This window comes from Sipha flava, unplaced genomic scaffold, assembly GCF_003268045.1.
Source record: "Sipha flava isolate LNK unplaced genomic scaffold, YSA_version1 178_pilon_pilon, whole genome shotgun sequence".
NCBI classification, from domain to species: Eukaryota; Metazoa; Arthropoda; class Insecta; order Hemiptera; family Aphididae; genus Sipha; species Sipha flava.
Genome location: NW_020272126.1, coordinates 975,765 through 995,653, shown reverse-complemented (window position 1 = coordinate 995,653; position 19,889 = coordinate 975,765). Strand labels below are relative to the sequence as shown.

The window sequence follows — 19,889 nt, the reverse complement described above, 5'->3', positions numbered from 1 at the left end:
AAAAAGAATTTTAGTGGACTTAACTCGGAGTAAATAGAATTATGATAAAAAAAAAAAATCTTTTTCGTCATTTCAAAATAGTGGATTATATTATTATTCTTATCTGAACGTTTTCTTATATATACCTTAATACTATATTCACTGGGTGCGAAATAAACAAGGTCATTTCGACGAGGTCGACTTGGCGTAAAGCCATTTTACCGTTGTACGAAAAAAATAAAAAAAAAATAAAAAAAATATCCGGGTATTTAGTAATTTTCTTTAGCATCGATTTTTTCTTTTGGCCGGGTAGTAAATAATATAAAGCAGGAAATTGAAACTACACTTAATTTGTTTCCGAAACCGATTTTTCAAGGGATGGTATTTTATTAATTTTTTTTTTAAAAAAAGTGACATTTGATCGTATGCTTGTATCATAATATTATGTATACGATATTAAAAAACGAAAGCGACAGAAAAGTTGCAGTTCTGCACGCGTGTGAGTCGGTCGTAAATGTTTGAGATAAAAATACGAATACACTATACTCTAATCTGTAAGTAAAAATAACGTCCACCAAACAACAATAAGAGCCACACGGGCAGCGTGGATGACACAATATGAGGTAAAAGGAGCGGAGAGTGTGGAGACTGCCCGCGGTTATTAAGTAGTAAATGTATTCAGAAAATAAATTAGCATAAAAAACTGTTGTCCGTACCTTAGATCGGAAAGCGCCAGGAAGTCAATATCTACCAAAGGCCTGAGACTTGGCAAGCTGAAGATATTTATGTGTCCATTGGATATGTAACACGCTAGGCATACGCTATCTGTAAAGGATAAAATTGGGTTAGGATATACGGTCGACCGAACCTGCAGGACTATCGTCCTTGGCGACAATCCTGTACGTACGCACACCTATATGTATATAAATAATATATAACAAATACGATGTTATTCTTTTTTGTTTCGTTTTATAACTACGCGGAACGTTCCACTCCGCCTTGTTCACAATCGAGTTTAAAACGGAAAATAAAATAAATCGCAAGAAATGCTTAATGTGAATACAGCGTATTGGCCAGTTGATTGAAAAATCAGTCATGTATATTTTATGTTAATAATTTAATAAGGACACCCTATTAAAAAATGAGACGGAAAATATATTTGTTTGTATATGCGTAGAAGCATATCATTTAAGTTCAAATATGGAATAGAAACGAATTCTTGGTAATGAAGTATACCCCGCATTGTTCGTAATTATTTAATCTTTTTAATAGCAATACTATTACATGACTTTATGTGCTCCAGAATTTTCAATAACAAATCCTGGGGATGCCTTCAAAGGATATTACTCGATTCCCTAGGTCTCAGTCTACAAAGCACCACTGAAAATAAAGAAGAACCAATGGAATCTCGTGTAGTGGACTACGGCAGTCAGAGCAAAGGGTGTAGAAAGATGGATGACCTGCGATCACGTACCTTTCATGGATATGACTTCGGACTTGACAACGAAGTCGGCGTCGGATATCTGATACTTGTATACGCAGTTCTGCGACGGTAAGGCAACGACCCTGGCTTGTTTTTCGCTGACGATCGTCACAAACTGCCGATCACATGATACTTGTGACTGTTGCACTTGAAGTTGCACTGCGGCTGAGCTGCCGGGGTTGCTGGACACACTCTCCGAGCTCCCTGTCAGCGCTGGCGACATGCGATTGAGTCCACTAGAGTTCTTGGTAGGCGTTTCTGCAATGGTCATACAAACCGCATTATTATATTGCTGTTATTGCTTTACGTTGGTGCGGTTGACGCGAATCAAAATTACGTGACGCAAAAAAAAAAAAAAAAACACTAGCAGAACACCACCGTTGGTGGAGACACGCGATAATTTCATAATTATTATTATTATTATTATTTAAAATCGTTAAACGCGTAGCGACAACGCGTAAGTAAAACGCACGATAACTAAATACCATAAAGTTAAATAGTTTTAATTATAATATTCAATTGAAATAGTCAGCTTACTTTGCTTGTCTCGACCCTCGTCTCTCCACGCTTCGTACGCATAGGGTATTAGAGCGCCGTTGCAATCCAGGAACGACATGGTGAGCACTCCACCTTTCAGTCTGAAAATCGTACCTGTATGGCAGGAAACCAATGGGCGGGAGAGGAAAGAATAATAAGTTTTAGTAACAATAAACAACAGAAAATTTAAAAAAACAAACATACAGTACAAGTTATATTATTCGCATGGCATGCCATAGAGATTTTGAAAAGCAAAATTTGAACAAATCTAATTGGTAACAACAACCGCGGTTGGGTTTGCAACATAATAATAATAATAGGTGATTATTATTTGTGTTTACGCACAAAGGAGAAGATCCTGTTGACGGTGATAAAGAACTCGATTACGGTTTATGTAAATCAGAACATAAAACAAAATGTCTATGCGTATACATATAAACGCTCAATTGTAATTTCATAGCAGTTATTCGAGTAAACGGTACAATAAAAAAAAGGAAAAAAGAGCACTCAAAATGTATATTTACGTACACCATAAATGCACCATGCGCGTACGTATAGTATACTCATAAACGTTTATATGCACATTATATGAGACTGAATAAGTCTGGATAATATATTATAATATTACACGTATATGTACGATATATAATACCTACGTCAATCAACGATGCTGGGCACCAGTTATTTAATTGAGGGGTACTGCCAGACGTACAAGATTTTATTATTACCGACACAGTCGTCGTCACCTCAATCGGGTAAACTTTCAATTCGTCGTCAAATCGTTAAAGCTATATTTTGCGCTCTATTTATTATACCCCAAATGTCTAATCCATGAAATTGCCGTAATGCTTTTGTTTAGCTTTTTAATAAGTAATATAGATTTTTATTTTGATATTTTAATATTATCTACACATATTTCAGTGTCATACCGTAATACCGTAACCGTAACTCGTATTACCACTTCACGTAATGTGTATTTTCATTGTTTGATAAAATAAAGTTTAAGTAATGGTGGCATCAGGGACGGGCCAAGCTGGGCCATGACTCTAACTCAAAATTACATGATACTTTTGTCATTATTTTGTAATTATTTATGATTTTATAATATAATAACTAGCTCATATTAATTATTATTACTACATATTTTTTTTTTTTTTGGTGAAATTTTATTTTTTGTGGCCTAACCGTAAAATTGTTGTCCTCCTATTGGTCGTACTTATAAATGCTGGTGTCACCTATGAGTTTAAGCTCTGAGATGATCGGTAGCAGGATTTTCAAGTATTTTATTTACATAAAAATAACATATTTTTTGATTTAAGAACCAAAATTGTATAAAAAAAAATGCCTACGAATAAAACATGAAATTTTTTTGTATACTTAAAAAAACAGAAATATAGATAATTATTGTTTTTCCAATATTATAAAGCGTAAGACATATATTATGGCGTAGACATAAGTTTTAGTACACAAAATATATTAAATCCTTTTGAGAAAGTGAAAATTGAAATAGAGCTGAAATTTGTGGTATGAATAAATTATTATGATACAGTAAATTCGGATGATATCGAAAAGTTTTTTTACAAATGCATTTTATATATAACTTATTTTGAATTTCAAGTAATCTTAATTTATTTTTAATGTTTCGTAAAAAAAAAAAAAAATTATTACTTAGAAAAACAAAAAAAATAAAATAAAATAAAAATGGAATATTTCGAATGTTATAAATATAATAATTTGTATTTTATAACTCAATTTAATCATTTTTGAATATTCATGATAATTAAATGAAACTATATAAAACATATGTGTGGTATAAATAAAAATACCTAATATTATATAATTTCAAAAACATTTCCTTTTTTTAACTATAACGTACCTATTAGTGTTAAATTGTAATACGATAATAATAACTAAGGAAATAAATACTTTTTAAATAACCTATTAATGTTAAATTTTTTTTTTAAAAATATGCAAAAATAAAGGGATAAAACTATTAAAGAGCTTTTATAAAATAATAACTTGCAAATATATGAAATACAATTTGAGTTTATAGTTGAATGCTCTTCTTTAAAATACCCTATTTGAATATGCAAATTATATTTGAAATCTTAAATGTCGCTGGTGAATATAAACATAAAAACATAACACAGAAATCAGAAAAAATGTTAGAACATTATTTGCATCATTCGGAGTATTAAGAGTTACTTGATAATTATATATGTAATCAGATTACGCAACGCATATATGTATATTTATTTTTTTCGTTTCTAATACAGTCTACGAAATTATATGAGGAGAATCTAAAGAATTCCACGTACGAGTGATTAAATCAAAAACGTAAAGAGATAAAAATACAAAAATAAAATAATGCTTCCTGAGTAATTAAGTACCTACACGTGAAAATGAAAAAAAAATACTCACCACACGGGGCAACGGTTACGGGCTGTGTGCTCCTGGGCTCTCCAGAGGGTGGTAGATTGATCATTATGGTAAGCACCGATCCGACGCTGGTGCCTATCCAAAGGGTTGGGAAGTTAGACGGATCTGAAAAAGAGGAAAAAAACAAAAATGATTAAGTTTTAAAAGGATCGGGAACCTTAAGCATGGTGTGCTCATTAGGGAAACGAAAGGACGATATATATATGTATAGGTTGGGAGGGAGTTAGAGTGGACTGAAAGGTTTTATATTAAAAGTACTCGAAAAACTTATTAGATACCGGATTTTTTCGTATACGAATCGCCAAATGTCAAACATTGTATTGATTCCGAGGTAATGTTGTCTAAACTCGACATACTAGAACTCCGCGATCTGGAGAACGAGCTGTCCAATTTGTCTAGACGAAAAAAAAACAATAGGCGTAAGTTAATCAAGTAACGAATGTACACAGAAATTAAAGTATAAAAGCGGTTTTTTTTTTTTAGAAGTGTTAACCATAGTTATAATAGATAATATTACAATGTCAGTTAGAAGAAAAATTAACTATTTAAGTAATTAGAATAAAATATATATTGTATTAAAAACATGCATCACAAAAAGTGTTTTCATGCATAAAATTAAACGTAGGTTAGTATATATTACATTTATAATATACAACAATAATAAGCGTAAGGTATAAAATCGTGCAAGAGTGAGCATGCCAAGCGTTCATGTGATATTTACAAATTTTTGTTATCGAATATTTTACATTTTTATTTAAAGCGTTTGCGACGATTTTTTTTTTTTTTTTTTTTTTTTTTTATGATGATAAGTGCTAACACGTCGCAATTTATTTTGTTATAATGTGTATATATGTGTAATGTAAAGATGTTTGGATGATAATTGTATGATATTGCAATCATTCAGTTTTTATAAGTATGTGTGTCTGTGTGTGTGTGTATTGTGTATCTTAAAAAATGATTTGGTAAATGATATATTATAACTCACGCGGACAACATAATATTATAATGATGATTTTACGTATGTAGTATGTAAGTAAGACGCGCGTTGTTGGGGTCGATAGTTTGATGAGCATAACATCATATACAGAGACAAATTTAGCATAATTTGTATTATATTCAGATTCAAATAACAAAGAAGTAATATTTAATATTAAAAAAAAAAAAGACACAAAGATAAATCATAAAATAATCACATATATATATATATATATAAATGTAGGTAAATAAATATAGCGAGAGTGAGAGGTGGACACATAGAGATAGAAAGCAGTAGTCAGATTGTTGGTCGGACATAAGTAAAAGCAGACAGATGTAATATAACACAATTTAATATGAGGAAGAGGCGATAGTGGTTCAATATAATAATATATAATAATATATTACATAGACACACATAGAACATAAGTCACACTCAAGTTTTGGTAGATACACATCGCCGCTTATATGTATGGTTTTTTTTACGACGACGTACATTTAATGATACTGGCAGGAATTATTTTCTTTTTAAATTTTTAATAAACATAACATTTTTCGATCGTGGAATTAGTAATTAGGATCTCATCACATTTGCCATGCTAAGGGGACAAAAAAACAGTAAAAAAATGTAGTACACAATATAAGAGATGTATGTATATGAATTAGGTGTAGGTTGAATGACACTACGATGTGGACGTTTATAATAAATAATGATATAATATGGCACAGTATATTATGTTTTGATGGTGATTGATTAATATGGTAGAAAAAAAGGTCGATTACGATGGTTGTTTCATGACTTCTAAACTATGTATAATATCGATGAAATCATGCTATAAGATGATAATATACCCGAAATCCTGGTATTTACTCTTTGACGAATATAAGCCAAGATTATTATTAGGGCTTGGGACTTCCGCAATACAAAAAAATATGTTTCATTTTTATAGAAAATATGAATATATTACCTAAAGACTAAATTATTATTATTCAATTATTGTAATATACGTTGTAATTTTCTAACTATACAATTAACTATATAATTATATAGTTAGATGTATATAAATAATAACAGTCGATCAATAATCGTTAATACATCTATGTACTGCTAGTTTTAAAAAATATTTTTGTCCATACAATTTTTAAAACAGTGTTACGTAGAAGTTATAAAATCTGGGAGAAAGTATCGTAAATTATTTTTAAAGTTTTTACAACTAACAATATTATACGTTTTTCCTAATTAGATCATATAAAATTTCAAACAAATAATATTTAATTCATAGCAAATTAACATATAAATATAAGTTTCTATAATTTTTACATCTAAGTAGATATATTATTGATATTTATTACAGTGTTATAAATTATTGTTTCATAAAATTTATAACTTTTTACAATTAAATAAATATCGGACGCATCAACAATATGTTTGAGATGTTTTATATTATAGGATTTCAACTATTATTGTTTGTACGGTTTTTGGTAACGATGACTATGAACTCCTCTGTTGTAATTGGTTAATTTACAATGATTCAAAAGCATAGGATAGAATTCGGAATTATATGATTCCCAATAAAAGAAGTCATCAGAAGTGTAAATCTAAACAAAAATATTATAAGATTGATGTTCGGGTTAATTTATCAGATTAACAATGCATATAAGAATAATTATAAAAATTCTATTTGCTCATAGTTAATGATGTAAAAATTACTGAAAAAGTGAAATTATAAAATCAAAACGATTGAATTAGTACATTTATAAATATTAATAAATATTAATAAAAATTAATAATAACGAGTAAGTAGATATTAAATAAACTAACAAATAAAATACGTGGTTTAGCAGAAGTCCCGAGCTCTAAATTTTTTAGTAAACTACATGTATATAATTTTATCCAGATAAGTTAATTAATTGTTTAGTATAGGCTATATAAATGGGTCATTAAAAACTAGTGATTTCAAATTGTGTATTCCGATCGTTTAGTAGAAGAATAAAAACCGATCATTAAAATATCAATGTTTATTTTATGTTGATCAAAATACGTTTAAAGTTTAGACTACACGAAATGAGCATCAAGTGTGTTAGTAGGATATAAAAACACATATATTAAGTACTGGTTGAATTGGATTTATTACGTTTTACAACAACACAAATACATAAACAATATGTTATTGTTCTTGAGATATATTACTATTAAAACAATATTATACAGTGAATAATACCATCAGGTATTATCAGTTAGTTCCGTATGTTTTTCAAAAGCATGTGTAATTTTCGTTTCACTTGAAAAAACGAATATTTATGTGGAATTCTGAAATGATATGAAGGCAGTATTGTAATAAAAATAATTTTAATGAAAAAACCTGTATAAATAACATGGTATTTTGTTATACGAGTCTCTAAAGCGTAAGCACTAAACGAACTAAAATTTGTCAGAATGATATAATGCGTGTTTGGAATTTTTTTCGTAAAAACTATTGCTGGAAAAAGTTTTGGTCATTATTTAGAAAACAAATGAACTGGACCAAATACCTCGTTTGGGACAACAATACGTATAATAATAATAATATCAAAACATTTGGAAATTGTTGAAATCATTGGTTTAATGACCCATTATTTTGTGCGTATATAGATATATACAATACACCGACATAATATATTATAAGTTATTATACACCTTAACGATTGTATTCAATTGTAATAACAATAATGTAACTATAGCTCAATACGCATGGATGGGGGGGGGGGGGGGATTGCGAATGTGATAAATCTTAGACAGGTCATATTTGATATCGTTACAATGTTAAGACCGAAATGGATGGGTGTAATACTTTACAAGCGAGAAAGAGAGAAAAGACAGCAAGAGAGAGATAGAGAGAAACAAAATTTTGGGTGACATACGGATGTCTTTAAATAATGTATTTGTTTATACTATATTATACGAAAAAATTTTTTATGAGGATGATTAAGAAGTGAATTTAGATGTAAGACACGTCTAAGATAATAACAATTCTAATGACTAATATAAAGATATATTGTTTGATGGTAATATGGACATAAACAATAAAAGAATAAACAAAATGCAAAAAAAATCATACTATCCGGATTGGAATGGATGTAAATACGTTTCATATGAAAATGATTAAAATACAAAGAAAAAAAGGACAGAGACATTTATTGATATATAAATAATAGTAATAATAATAATAAAGTAAAATCAAACAATATAAAATAAATTCGGAACAGTACAAAGGGAGGAGAACAGTTTAATGACAATAAATACAATAAATATATAATATAAAAATCTTTTTCTCAGGCGAATAGTAAAGGTAAGTGTAGTAATAGAATATATAGTCAGACGAGCAGATACGCAGACGGACAAATCCATATTGATATAAATACTATAAGTAGATACTAGATAAGTACACACACGCACACACGCACAGATAGTAAATAAATATAGATATGTAGACAAATAGATAAAAACAATATATCTAATTGTAACAGCATATATACTTAGGTAAGGAGGGAAAGAGGAAGGGAGACAAAGAGATAGAGGCAGAGGCGCCATTTTAGTTGATTTTAAAGATGAGCCAAATTTATGACAATTCTATTCATCTCCTTTTTGCATGTTGCTTTAAAGAACGTATCCGTTTGATCATATTAGAAGATAATGAGTTATAAGGATTTGCTTTTATGTATATTGATAATGTTTAAATTTTTAAATGTTCGTCATTTGAAACGAACATACTGTAATACACCAACACTTAGCTATTTATGTCTGAAATTGGGCTGTCAAATTGTAATGCATCGTCACTTAACTAAAATTTAGTGACGGAATCACGCAGTCAGTGTTGAGTGTTTTAGTTACTGGTGGATTCACAGTGTTATGATGACCGTGAAAAACACCATAACAATGTAAATGGTAATGAGCAGTGATAGAGGTAAAAGCGTAGAAGTAATACGATGTATAGGAAAGGGATTAATATCGATAAAGATTTATTAATATATCATAGTGTATACAGTGAAATTCATTGCATCTTATTAACCACAAGAGGTCGACACGTGAAAAATCGGGCATGTTCGAGTATACACACACACTTTGCAAACCGTAAAATGGCGCCTTCGGTCGGAGATTTAAGATGTAGACAGTGAAAAAAATAGAGATAATAAAGTCAGAATAGCTGTATGCAAATTAAGATGATAATGTGGTACACGCGAAGAATCATCGGTAAATGTAATCAATTTAATTATTTATTTATTTATTTAGTGGCGATTTGTACTACCAAAACTGCAATACTGTCTGGTGGCGAGCAGGTTGTGCCGGTCGACCGCCGTGCACAATGCGGCCCGGGTGTTGGCTACGGCCAGACCGTCGTCCGAGTAAGACACCGTGCTCAGGCACTTCTGCAGCTTGTTTCGTTGGCCGCCTTGCGACCGGCTCCGCCTGACCGGCTCCGTGGTGCGGCCGCCGCATCTGACGCCGCCGCCGTAAAAACCTCCCCCGAAGCCGAGTCCTCCACTGCCGCCACTTCCAATTCCTCCGCCGCTTCCGATTCCACCGCTCCCGATCATCCCTCCGCCACTGCCGTGAGCCGTCGCCGCCGGCCCAAACGAGAAATGACTCGAAGTAGACGACGACGCCTTGGCGACCAGAGTGGGCGACAGACACATGCCGTTTATCTGAACCAACGACGTATTTATTCGTTTGCACGTGCACAACACACTGCACAAAGGATATATGGCACACGGCGAGTCACAACGAACCCCTACCACCGCAGTAACCGCCGTCGTTCCCTCCGCACAACGTCAACAACAACAACAACAACAACAACAACGACGACGACGACGGGGAAAAACAGCAACGAGGACGAATAATACGCGGGTGAATTGTGGACAGGGGAGACCGGACTTCCGTCGGAAGGATCCTTCTCACTTCTGTGCACATATACTATCATCGCGATACGCTTGTAGGCGGAGCTAGAATACAGATTTTAAGGATATGCCTATACGGCATCGTACGATGGTTGGGAAATTAATAATTTCACCGGAAACGTCTTTTGTGGGAGCAGACGATATTTCGCGGGCTTCGAACGATTCAAAAAAATAAAATTAAGGAAACAAAACATTTTACATTCAAAAATAGAAATAGAAATTTTCGAAATAGCACATTCAAAATGGCATTATCTGTTGCTTATTACGACAAGCCACGACTCGAAGTTCTGTAACTTTTGTGAATATTTTTAAGACTATAGAAGGAGTTGCCTACGAGTTGATAAAATGGATTCTTGCGTTCGAATCAAAATGTTACGTTGAAAAACAATTTTTTATGGACGAAGAACATTTTTAATAAAAATCAAATTATCAAATCGAAGATTTAAATATTTATTTTGAAAATTTTAGTTACCTATTGTCAGATAAATATTTTATGAAAGATTCTTTATAAAAACAAAATCATTACGATGATCATAAAAAACTATTTGCTATATATGATAGTTACTTAACATTTAGACTTGTAGATTACAAAAGGTGTAAATGATAACAAAAACTATCGAAACTCGAAAATTGTAAAAATAACTTTTTTTTGCGTTCTAGGTAGCTCCGCCAAAGTGCATATACACTTGATGAATTTAATTACTATTCCTCCTAATAAAGAGAAAAATAAAAAATAGAAATGTGTGCAATGAGTGAGTGGGTATGAACGTAAGTATATGGTACTTTTAGGATAATATTTTACATTTAGTTCTGTTTCCCTATATTATATTTATTAATATACTATACTTATATAGTACATTATCAATACAACCTCATGAATATTATTTCAATTGATTTCGATACTTCGTAAGACTGAGCATTATTATAGAGATTCGGATTGAAATACCAAGTAAAAAAAAAGTTCCTTATCATAATTTGTACAAATCGAATACCGATTGATTTTAAACATTTATAGTAAGATAGTGGAAGCTTAAAAAAATTGTTATTTTAAATTAAAAACCAAATATAATAAAAACATTTATAGTAGGAATTTCGAGTGTAAAATAAAATAAGTGAATTTTATTTCTAGAAATCGACCAAACGGTTAACCTAACTAGTATTTGTAACTGTAGTATTGTATACAATTCGTTCACGGAAATTTTATGAAATTATTTAAGTTTTTAATTAATACATCGTATATTAGCTTACATTGGCTGGTTTTTTTGGAGGTTCCTTAATAGCTATATCAATATATTCTCGGTGTAAATAATAATGCGCGAGGTTAAGTGAGGGTAATCATATATCAACTATAACGTCGGAGTTGGCTCCGCACATTAAATAAAACGCTCGCAACATCCATATAAGAAAAAAAATGTTCGCCAAGTTACACGAAGATTCAGAGGTATTTCCTATAGCATACAGTTATTTATAACATATAATTGGATAGTACCGACTTAAGTAGGACAGAGAAATATATCGCATAATATATTTATTCTTATACGTGTATACATTATAGTGGATACATAATTTGTGAGAGCGTTATCACGTAATTTAGGCAGGTAATTTAACTAGGCAGTCCACCACGCCTCAGAGGGGAAGATTGTGTGAAGAGAAAAGTTAAAGTGGTAGACCCAGGAGCAAACTGGAGAGAAGTAGCTAAAGACAGAATAAGATGGAGGGAAGTGTGTTATACGGGATGATATTAAGCAGCGCTTCAAACCGGTTAAAACAGTTTTTTTTTTTATTCACCGGTTTTATTGAAAAATGTGTATAAACTAATACAAAATGGAACCCCAATAACTAATTTTATAGAACGAAAACGAAATAGTTGACCAGAAAAATATTTTTCGTTCTCGAACGGAAATAAATACATTTTTAATTACGAAAAAAATTAATATTTAATTTTAGTTTTTACATATTTTGTTAAGTTGATCAACCTGTTTTGTTTGACAAAGACAGGTAAAAATTAATAGATAAATATAAAATAATTTACAAGATAAAAAATTGAACAATTGGTAAGTGGGACTACTGGTCGTAACCCCACACTACTGTAGATAATACGTGAACACGATTAATGACTACTAGAAACTACATTGTTTATTGTTATAATATCGCTTTTTATGGACGACGGTGTTATCTAAAATTGTATCAAATATTTGTGAATTTTGTTCAACATTTTGAATTAATATGGTTTTTTTTTTTGTCTTACTCGATAATAAATATTGCAGTTTGTTATTCATTATGTGTGTGTGTTAGTATATTCAATATTGTAATAAAAACTTAAAAATGTATATCATATTATTTATTATATATTAATATATAAATATTATAAATATATAAATTATGAACTTATTTTAAGAATATCTCACGATAGTTGAATATTCTAATTAATTATTTCATAATTATGACAATGAATTGTTATAAAAAATATATATATTTTTTAAAATAACAAAATTAACCGGTTTTATTACTTTGAAAACCCGTTTTAAAAAACTATAAATTATAAGATCAATATTAAACAATTTTTAAAACCGAATAAACTAGTAGATGAACTAAAACCATTAACCACAAAAAATCATCACGGTTTGAAGCCCTGGTATTAAGGACCGGGGAAAAAAAAAATTCGTATATCAAAAAGGCAGTGCAAAGACAGTTATACTGTTGCACTGAAAAAAGGCGCGGGCGATTGGTAGTAAATAACCAGTTTATTATACGCGCACGCCCGCAGACACATACATACACACTCACACATTTATAATTTGTGTATAGATCGTACAAATACGATTTATGATACAGTCGAACCTTAACGAAAGTCTCATGTCCCTCTATTTTGTTAAAACAACATTTTTAATAGAATCCTGACATTTTTCCTTTTTAAAATTATTATTTACCGAAAACCATTTTTATCTAACAAATTGAATTTGTATTATTGTTTTATAGTTATATACTTATATATAGCATTATTTGTATTTTAGAGCAAGAGAAGTATGGAGAAAAATAGTTTCGGAATCAACAAGCTGCTTTGAACATAATTCGTTATGGATTATAAAGAACTTATAAATACTACCCTCTGTGCAAAACGTAGAATTTGACTTATTATAGAAATTACAGAACGATTTTTGTAGAGAATTTCTCAATGTGAAATTTTGTAGACTTCTATAAAACGAATTAAAATGTTTTAAAAACTAATAGAAGTTTTAAAAATGTTTTTTGAGAGATATCGTACACAGATGTATAATAGAAGTTGTGAATTACAGTAGGGTTGACATGTTTCATTAATCTAACATCTTATCGACGTCGGTTGTAGAGTACTATGCGAAATCGCAAGGTAGGCATAATGTGTTTGCGTTTTGATTTTTCGTAGGAAAATACGAAATTTAATTTTATAATATTGTAATTTTATATTATTATATCATACTATTTATTACTATTGAATATTATAAATTTAATTTCATTACCGACCGTCAAGCACGGTTTATACTTTTCCCACTGTGTCTACTTTGTCTTGTACAACGTATACGACGTTTACACGTTTACTTATGTTTATAATTGGACAATTTGATCTACTTAAATAATTATATACCTAACCGAATAATTATACTATACTTACTTATACTATATTTACTTCTCTATTTTACGCTATGTCGCTACCACGAATAAGCATATATACTGATCGAGATGGATAATCAAAAACAGGTAAAACAATTTAATATTTTAATATTATTATCTAACTAATATTAGTAATATTGTTATTTATAACTATTAATCTGACTTTTAGGTAGGTACCTACTTACATAAATTAATATTTTTGTAAATCAATTTTTCTTCTAATTTATAAAACAGATAATAATGTACTTTTACTGAGTATAAATACCTATTAATATTATGTAGTTAGTAGTTACATAAAGCTATAAGACTAATATGATAATGTTTGGTTGTGAATATTACAATATTATATTATACAATTTAATTAGAACTATTTAAAATGTAAATCATAATATCTTTTATGTAGACTAAATTCTAATTATTGTTTGTTTGTACTTCATAAAATAGTTTTTTTTAGTGGTCAGTAGGCTATTTTGAAAGTGAGAAAACTTATTCGGTAGTACCAAGCAATTGGCTTGTTAAACAACATGATAAATATTATTGTAAGTGGCCAAAAAAAACAAAAAGTCCAAAATCATCAAATCAAAAAATCCAAAATGATAATGAATGCTGAAAATCCATCTGATAAATGGCTTCTTTACCCAATAAATATTATTGAGAATTCAACTTTCATTAAGTGAAAATGTTTAATAAATAATATTATGTTACGTTTTTTAAAATATAATCATGGGTATTTAATTATTTATTTTCTATTTTATTTGTAGATACTTATGAAGAAGCTGTGAAAAGGGAAAGACAGATTTTTATATCAGCTTCCGAGTCAGAGAATGGAGACCCTAACATAGAAAAAAGAAAACTATGTAATCTTAACTATGAAAGTGATGGTAAGTAATGACACAAATTTATAAAAAGTAAAATACAAGTGGTATAAAAAAAAAAAATCAGTGATAATAGATAAATAGATAACAGTAATAAAACGACTGAGCAAGGCCACACAAGTAACATGGCTATTGGTAGGCGGTTGCCGGTTGACATCGATCATAGAAAAAAGATTATAAAGAATAAACATCATTGTCTATTACAAAGAACTATTCTAGCCATAGACAAGAGACCTATTAACTTAAGTTCTATGATTCTAATCAAAATCTTTGTAAATCGTAGTGATATGTGCGATAAGTGCTAAGTTATAAACTCAAGTCGTAAGTCATAATTGTAGACAGTAGACAGCAGTATAATATTATACTAAATTCTATTTAATTAACTACAGGCTACAAGTTACAATTAATTGAAGTTTCTAAACGTTAGTTACTGTTTCTTTTTACTATGGGTCGACCTAATAATATTTAATATTATAGATTACATTCTTATTACACTCCGGCAGTTATTTATTTAACAATTAAGTAAAAACCATAACATTTTTGTAAAATACTGTATTATACAATTAAAAAATAAAATAAATAAAATACAGTATTTTTACATCACTGCATATAAACAATACACACATACAAATATATACACGTATTTATAAGCACGGGTTAGAACGTTTTCTTAATGCTTTTCTGGCGTACACGTGGAGGTACAGTAACTAAAGGAATTTTTAAATTTTTCATTTGACGTGACGCGCAAAACGGTTGGATTTTATATTTTTTTAACATGACTCGCGCACATTTTCGAATAACAACGATTTTTTTAAAATATTTCTTAAGAGTTCATATTATATCCGCGAACCCGTAAATGTATACCACTAGTATCCGTGGATGTAGTTATGATCACATAAATGTGTGAAAGAATTAGTAAAAAACTCGATATATTTAAATAAATCATTTTTGGGTCATTACCATCTTTCTCGGGAAAAATATAAAAAATAAATAGTTCGAAAAAAAAAAATTGAGAAAAAAATGAAAATTTACCATGCACAGCGAGAGACAATGAGCCTACGATTAAAGTTGAAGAGTAGGAGATAAACACTAAAGCAACCTGTATTTCAGAAGAAATTTCTAGTTAAATTGTATCTGTACAATGCGTATAAATATGTTCACATATGTGCGTTCATTTCCAGTCTACTTTGTCCTGGTAACAATTCATCCCAAACTCGAAGGTTTTCGATTAATACAATTGAATTAAATACACACTGGGATACTATATTAAAATCAATGTAACGAAAACTTATACATGTGGCTTTATGTCACAAAGCTGTATACATTACAATAGTACTATTATGATATATATATATATATAGGGGAATATGTAGTTCATATGTGATTTGTTATTTTCCTCTATACAAGAGTATATTACATAACGTACGTATATACGTTGTATTAGAGGAGCAAGAAAGCGATGATGCAGAGGAGATATACGCGGAAAAAAATTATTATATACACAAGTAAAGTACGTACGTATATATTATATATACTATACGTTATATAGTGTACGCGTATACAACAAGAGATAAGCATACGTTATTTTATCGATCTTTTCAAAAACAGTATTGCGTGCGGAATTTGTGAAAATTATATTCTGTAATAATTTATTCATTATTTATTTATGTTTGTTCACATTTTAAATTGCTCTCGGTTACGCTGCAGGTTAAATTTCATAATATATATATATATATATATATATATAATGATATATATATATATATAAAATGATATATATATATCATTATACGCCACCCGAAGTTTATGTAAGAGAAAATATTCCATCATTGCCAGGGTGATGTGCATGTGTGTGTATGTGTGTACTTCGTCTACAACCACTATTGTTAGTTTAAGCACGGCAAATTATAGAGTATTTAAAAATTTCTTTTGTACATGATGTGCGTATTCTATCCACTCGGAGCCTTTGTCCTTTGTTGTTTGAAAATTACTTTTATGATTAAGGTACTCGCCGAAATAGGTTTTCCTTTGAATATCTATCGTATATACATACTCGTATACACAATGTAACTCATGCATACTTACATTGTAAATGTGTATTTATGTGTGCAGTGCTTGTATATGTGTGTGTATACGTGTGTCTATGCGATACATTTTAATGTAATTTACTTTCATCGACCAACGAGAGTCCGGTAAAAACAACTAAACATTTTTGTACACAGGAGTAGTATAATATAATATACTACTACAACTATTATTATTACTACTACCTATTTTAAAAGGGTATTAAATCCCGGAGAGTACAAGAAACATCTTATTATGCCTTAAAAGCGTGTTCGGAGTTTGTTTTTATCTGCAATAGGATTGTGATGAATATTTATATACGCCTCGGTGGTATGTGTATATATGTGTTGACGAACGTACGAGGTGATTTAATTTACGATCAAAAATAAAAATGGCTGGTGGACAATTTTTTTGGATCATGTTTACCCTTATATTTCTCTATAAATACTGGAAAACAGTAGGTTCGATATCGGAACGTAATTTTTTTTACTTTTTTTTTAGATCAGTCATATTAAACATTTGTCCGTTTTTTTATAACATGTTTTGTCATGTTTTGTTGATATTGATATTTGCAAAAAGGTTTAAAGACGTTTTTAGGAAAGATATAGAAATAAAAAACGACGAGTGACATGTAGAATCACGCATCTATTTTCGTTTTACTCTGTCATAAAAAATATAAACATTAAAAAAAAAAGTAAAAATGGTCCGTATTGCAGAAGCTTGTATTCAGTACATGTATGGCGCCGAGTAAAGAAAAATGTAAATATTTGTCTACGTTTAGTTTGATATGTTTTGTGTGTTGAAATTGTGTTTATGACAAAGCTTATAAAATAAATAACACGACGTTCAAATCGTATAAATAAAATAACCATAAATGGAAAATCGAGTTCTACATGTATTATTGTAAGTATATACAATATTTTGTTATATTGCCTAGATAAATTCAAATCATTCGTTCGAATCGTCCATGTTTTTAGACGACCTGAATTAGTATTCATATCTACCTACTGTATTATACATTAATATAATATTTGATGTATGTAATATGCATAACGTGTGACACATTGCATACTTTGAATACTGAGCTTATACTAACCAAGCTATTAATTTGTACATTTTGGAAAGTTTAGGTCAAAAACTTGTAATAATTGTTACGATGAGCTTAGGCAAATTTAAAAATGCTAATATAGTCAGTGGCGTAAATTGGGTCCAATTTCTAGTGGTGCAGAGGTATATTCTCAACTTATAATTTCCAATTTCTTAAGTAAAATTCTTCCCAGTAAACTCATATATTTCTTTAAATAACAAATAAATTTTGAATTATTTTAGCATTAAAACCTTTATTATTATAATATTAATAAAATAAACAATTAAATTTTGTTTTTGATATGCTCATTTTCTTGGCTTTTGAAAATAATATTATAGGTATACAAATTTTAATGATTTTCTGGTGGTGCAAAAACGTATCTTTGCACCACCACATTTTAGATACGGTGTTGCAAGTGTCACATTTGCACCACCCAGTTTACGCCACTATATAGAATGTTGACGGTTATAGTAGTAGCACGACGGTACAGAATTTCTGAACTTAAGCGAATAAAATTACAGCTTGGGCCATTTATACTTGCATGTATAAAAAATATTAAAAATATGGTTAGTAATGTTAGTGTGTCATATTTTGACATTCTTAATACTTTTTAGATAGGCAAAGTATTATTCAGAAATTCTTATACACACACTATTTTTTTTTTTTTTTAATCAATTTTTTAAATTTATATATTTACACTGTTAGTCAATCAACAAATGTGTACGTTTAAAATAAAAAAAAAAAATAAAAAACTTTCCATAACCCATGCGATAAAAAAAAAATTGCCATTATTTATACGCATCAACGACAATAATTTTTATAAGTAAATTTTGTTAGTGGTTAAACTTAAACGAAATTTTTTTAGTGAACCAAACAAACGGAAAAAAAAAATTAAAAATAAATGAAAAAAATAAAACGACATGAGATTTTAAAGGTATATATACCAAGTTTATGGTCGGGGCAGCTCTCTCGCGTCTCATTAAATTCCTTGAAACATAACATTTACAGAGCACAATAATGTTATTTACAATGAAAACTACTAATATTAAATTAATGTATTGTTATATTTATATATGTATATATATATATATATATATATATAAATATGGAAACGAAATTTTTAAAACAATAACGTATTGTGTTGAATAAGTTAACACGTATACAAGATTTTACTCTCTAACTAATTTTGAACACATCACACAGTAACATTTTAAATTTAAAATTAAAAGCAAAATGTTTAACATTATATATATATATAAATAATTATTTTTCTAAAAATAAACATACACACACACACACAAACACATATATATTTTTGTGTATGTGTGTGTGTGTATATCAAACATGTATGTACTTCACAACAAACGACAATCTAAACCTGTTCTAGAAGAAAAAAATAGAACACCCACAAGTTCAAGAAAAAAAACAAACACATAATAATATATACATCCATGTAAATTATTTTCGTTTTTCTGTAAAGATAGATGGAATGGAAATTGTTCGTCTAGCACAATATAATAAATTACAATTATGTATCAACATTAACGTCTTGTTGATCAAACATTGATGTGTCAATGTCTGTGGTAAATGATAAACGACATGTCTGTCAAACTCAGGTTCGACATTTATAAAGGCAATTAAAATAATAACAATAAATGAACACAAGTGATAATACGTAATAATAATAAAAAATAAAAATAAATATTTTTTATCTTACTAATAAATAAGCACAACGCTTTAAACGAAACTATGGTATATGAAAAAAAATCCACTAAAGATTTCTACTTAAACTTTAATTAATGTAATTAAAATATAAATAAACAAAATAACGAAGGAAATAATAATATTATATTACATAAAATTACAT

The 19,889-nt window shown here is 29.4% G+C and overlaps 1 protein-coding gene across 4 annotated transcripts in view; it reads right to left on the bottom strand.

Moving 5' to 3' along the window:
* The window catches only part of LOC112680604 (syntaxin-binding protein 5), a 169,900-nt gene that overhangs the window by 7,490 nt on the left and 142,521 nt on the right, over nucleotides 1-19,889 (bottom strand). For 2 of the 4 annotated variants that reach the window (XM_025550757.1, XM_025550758.1), the window contains exons 14-18: nucleotides 4,717-4,833; nucleotides 4,421-4,543; nucleotides 2,000-2,113; nucleotides 1,454-1,720; nucleotides 696-804 (exon numbers count right to left, since the gene is read on the bottom strand). In XM_025550757.1, the coding sequence (XP_025406542.1) occupies nucleotides 696-804; nucleotides 1,454-1,720; nucleotides 2,000-2,113; nucleotides 4,421-4,543; nucleotides 4,717-4,833 (730 nt within the window). Of the gene's footprint in view, nucleotides 1-695; nucleotides 805-1,453; nucleotides 1,721-1,999; nucleotides 2,114-4,420; nucleotides 4,544-4,716; nucleotides 4,834-9,699; nucleotides 10,097-18,966; nucleotides 19,010-19,889 lie in introns of all 4 variants that reach the window. The other 2 variants (XM_025550760.1, XM_025550759.1) reach the window with 2 other exon arrangements.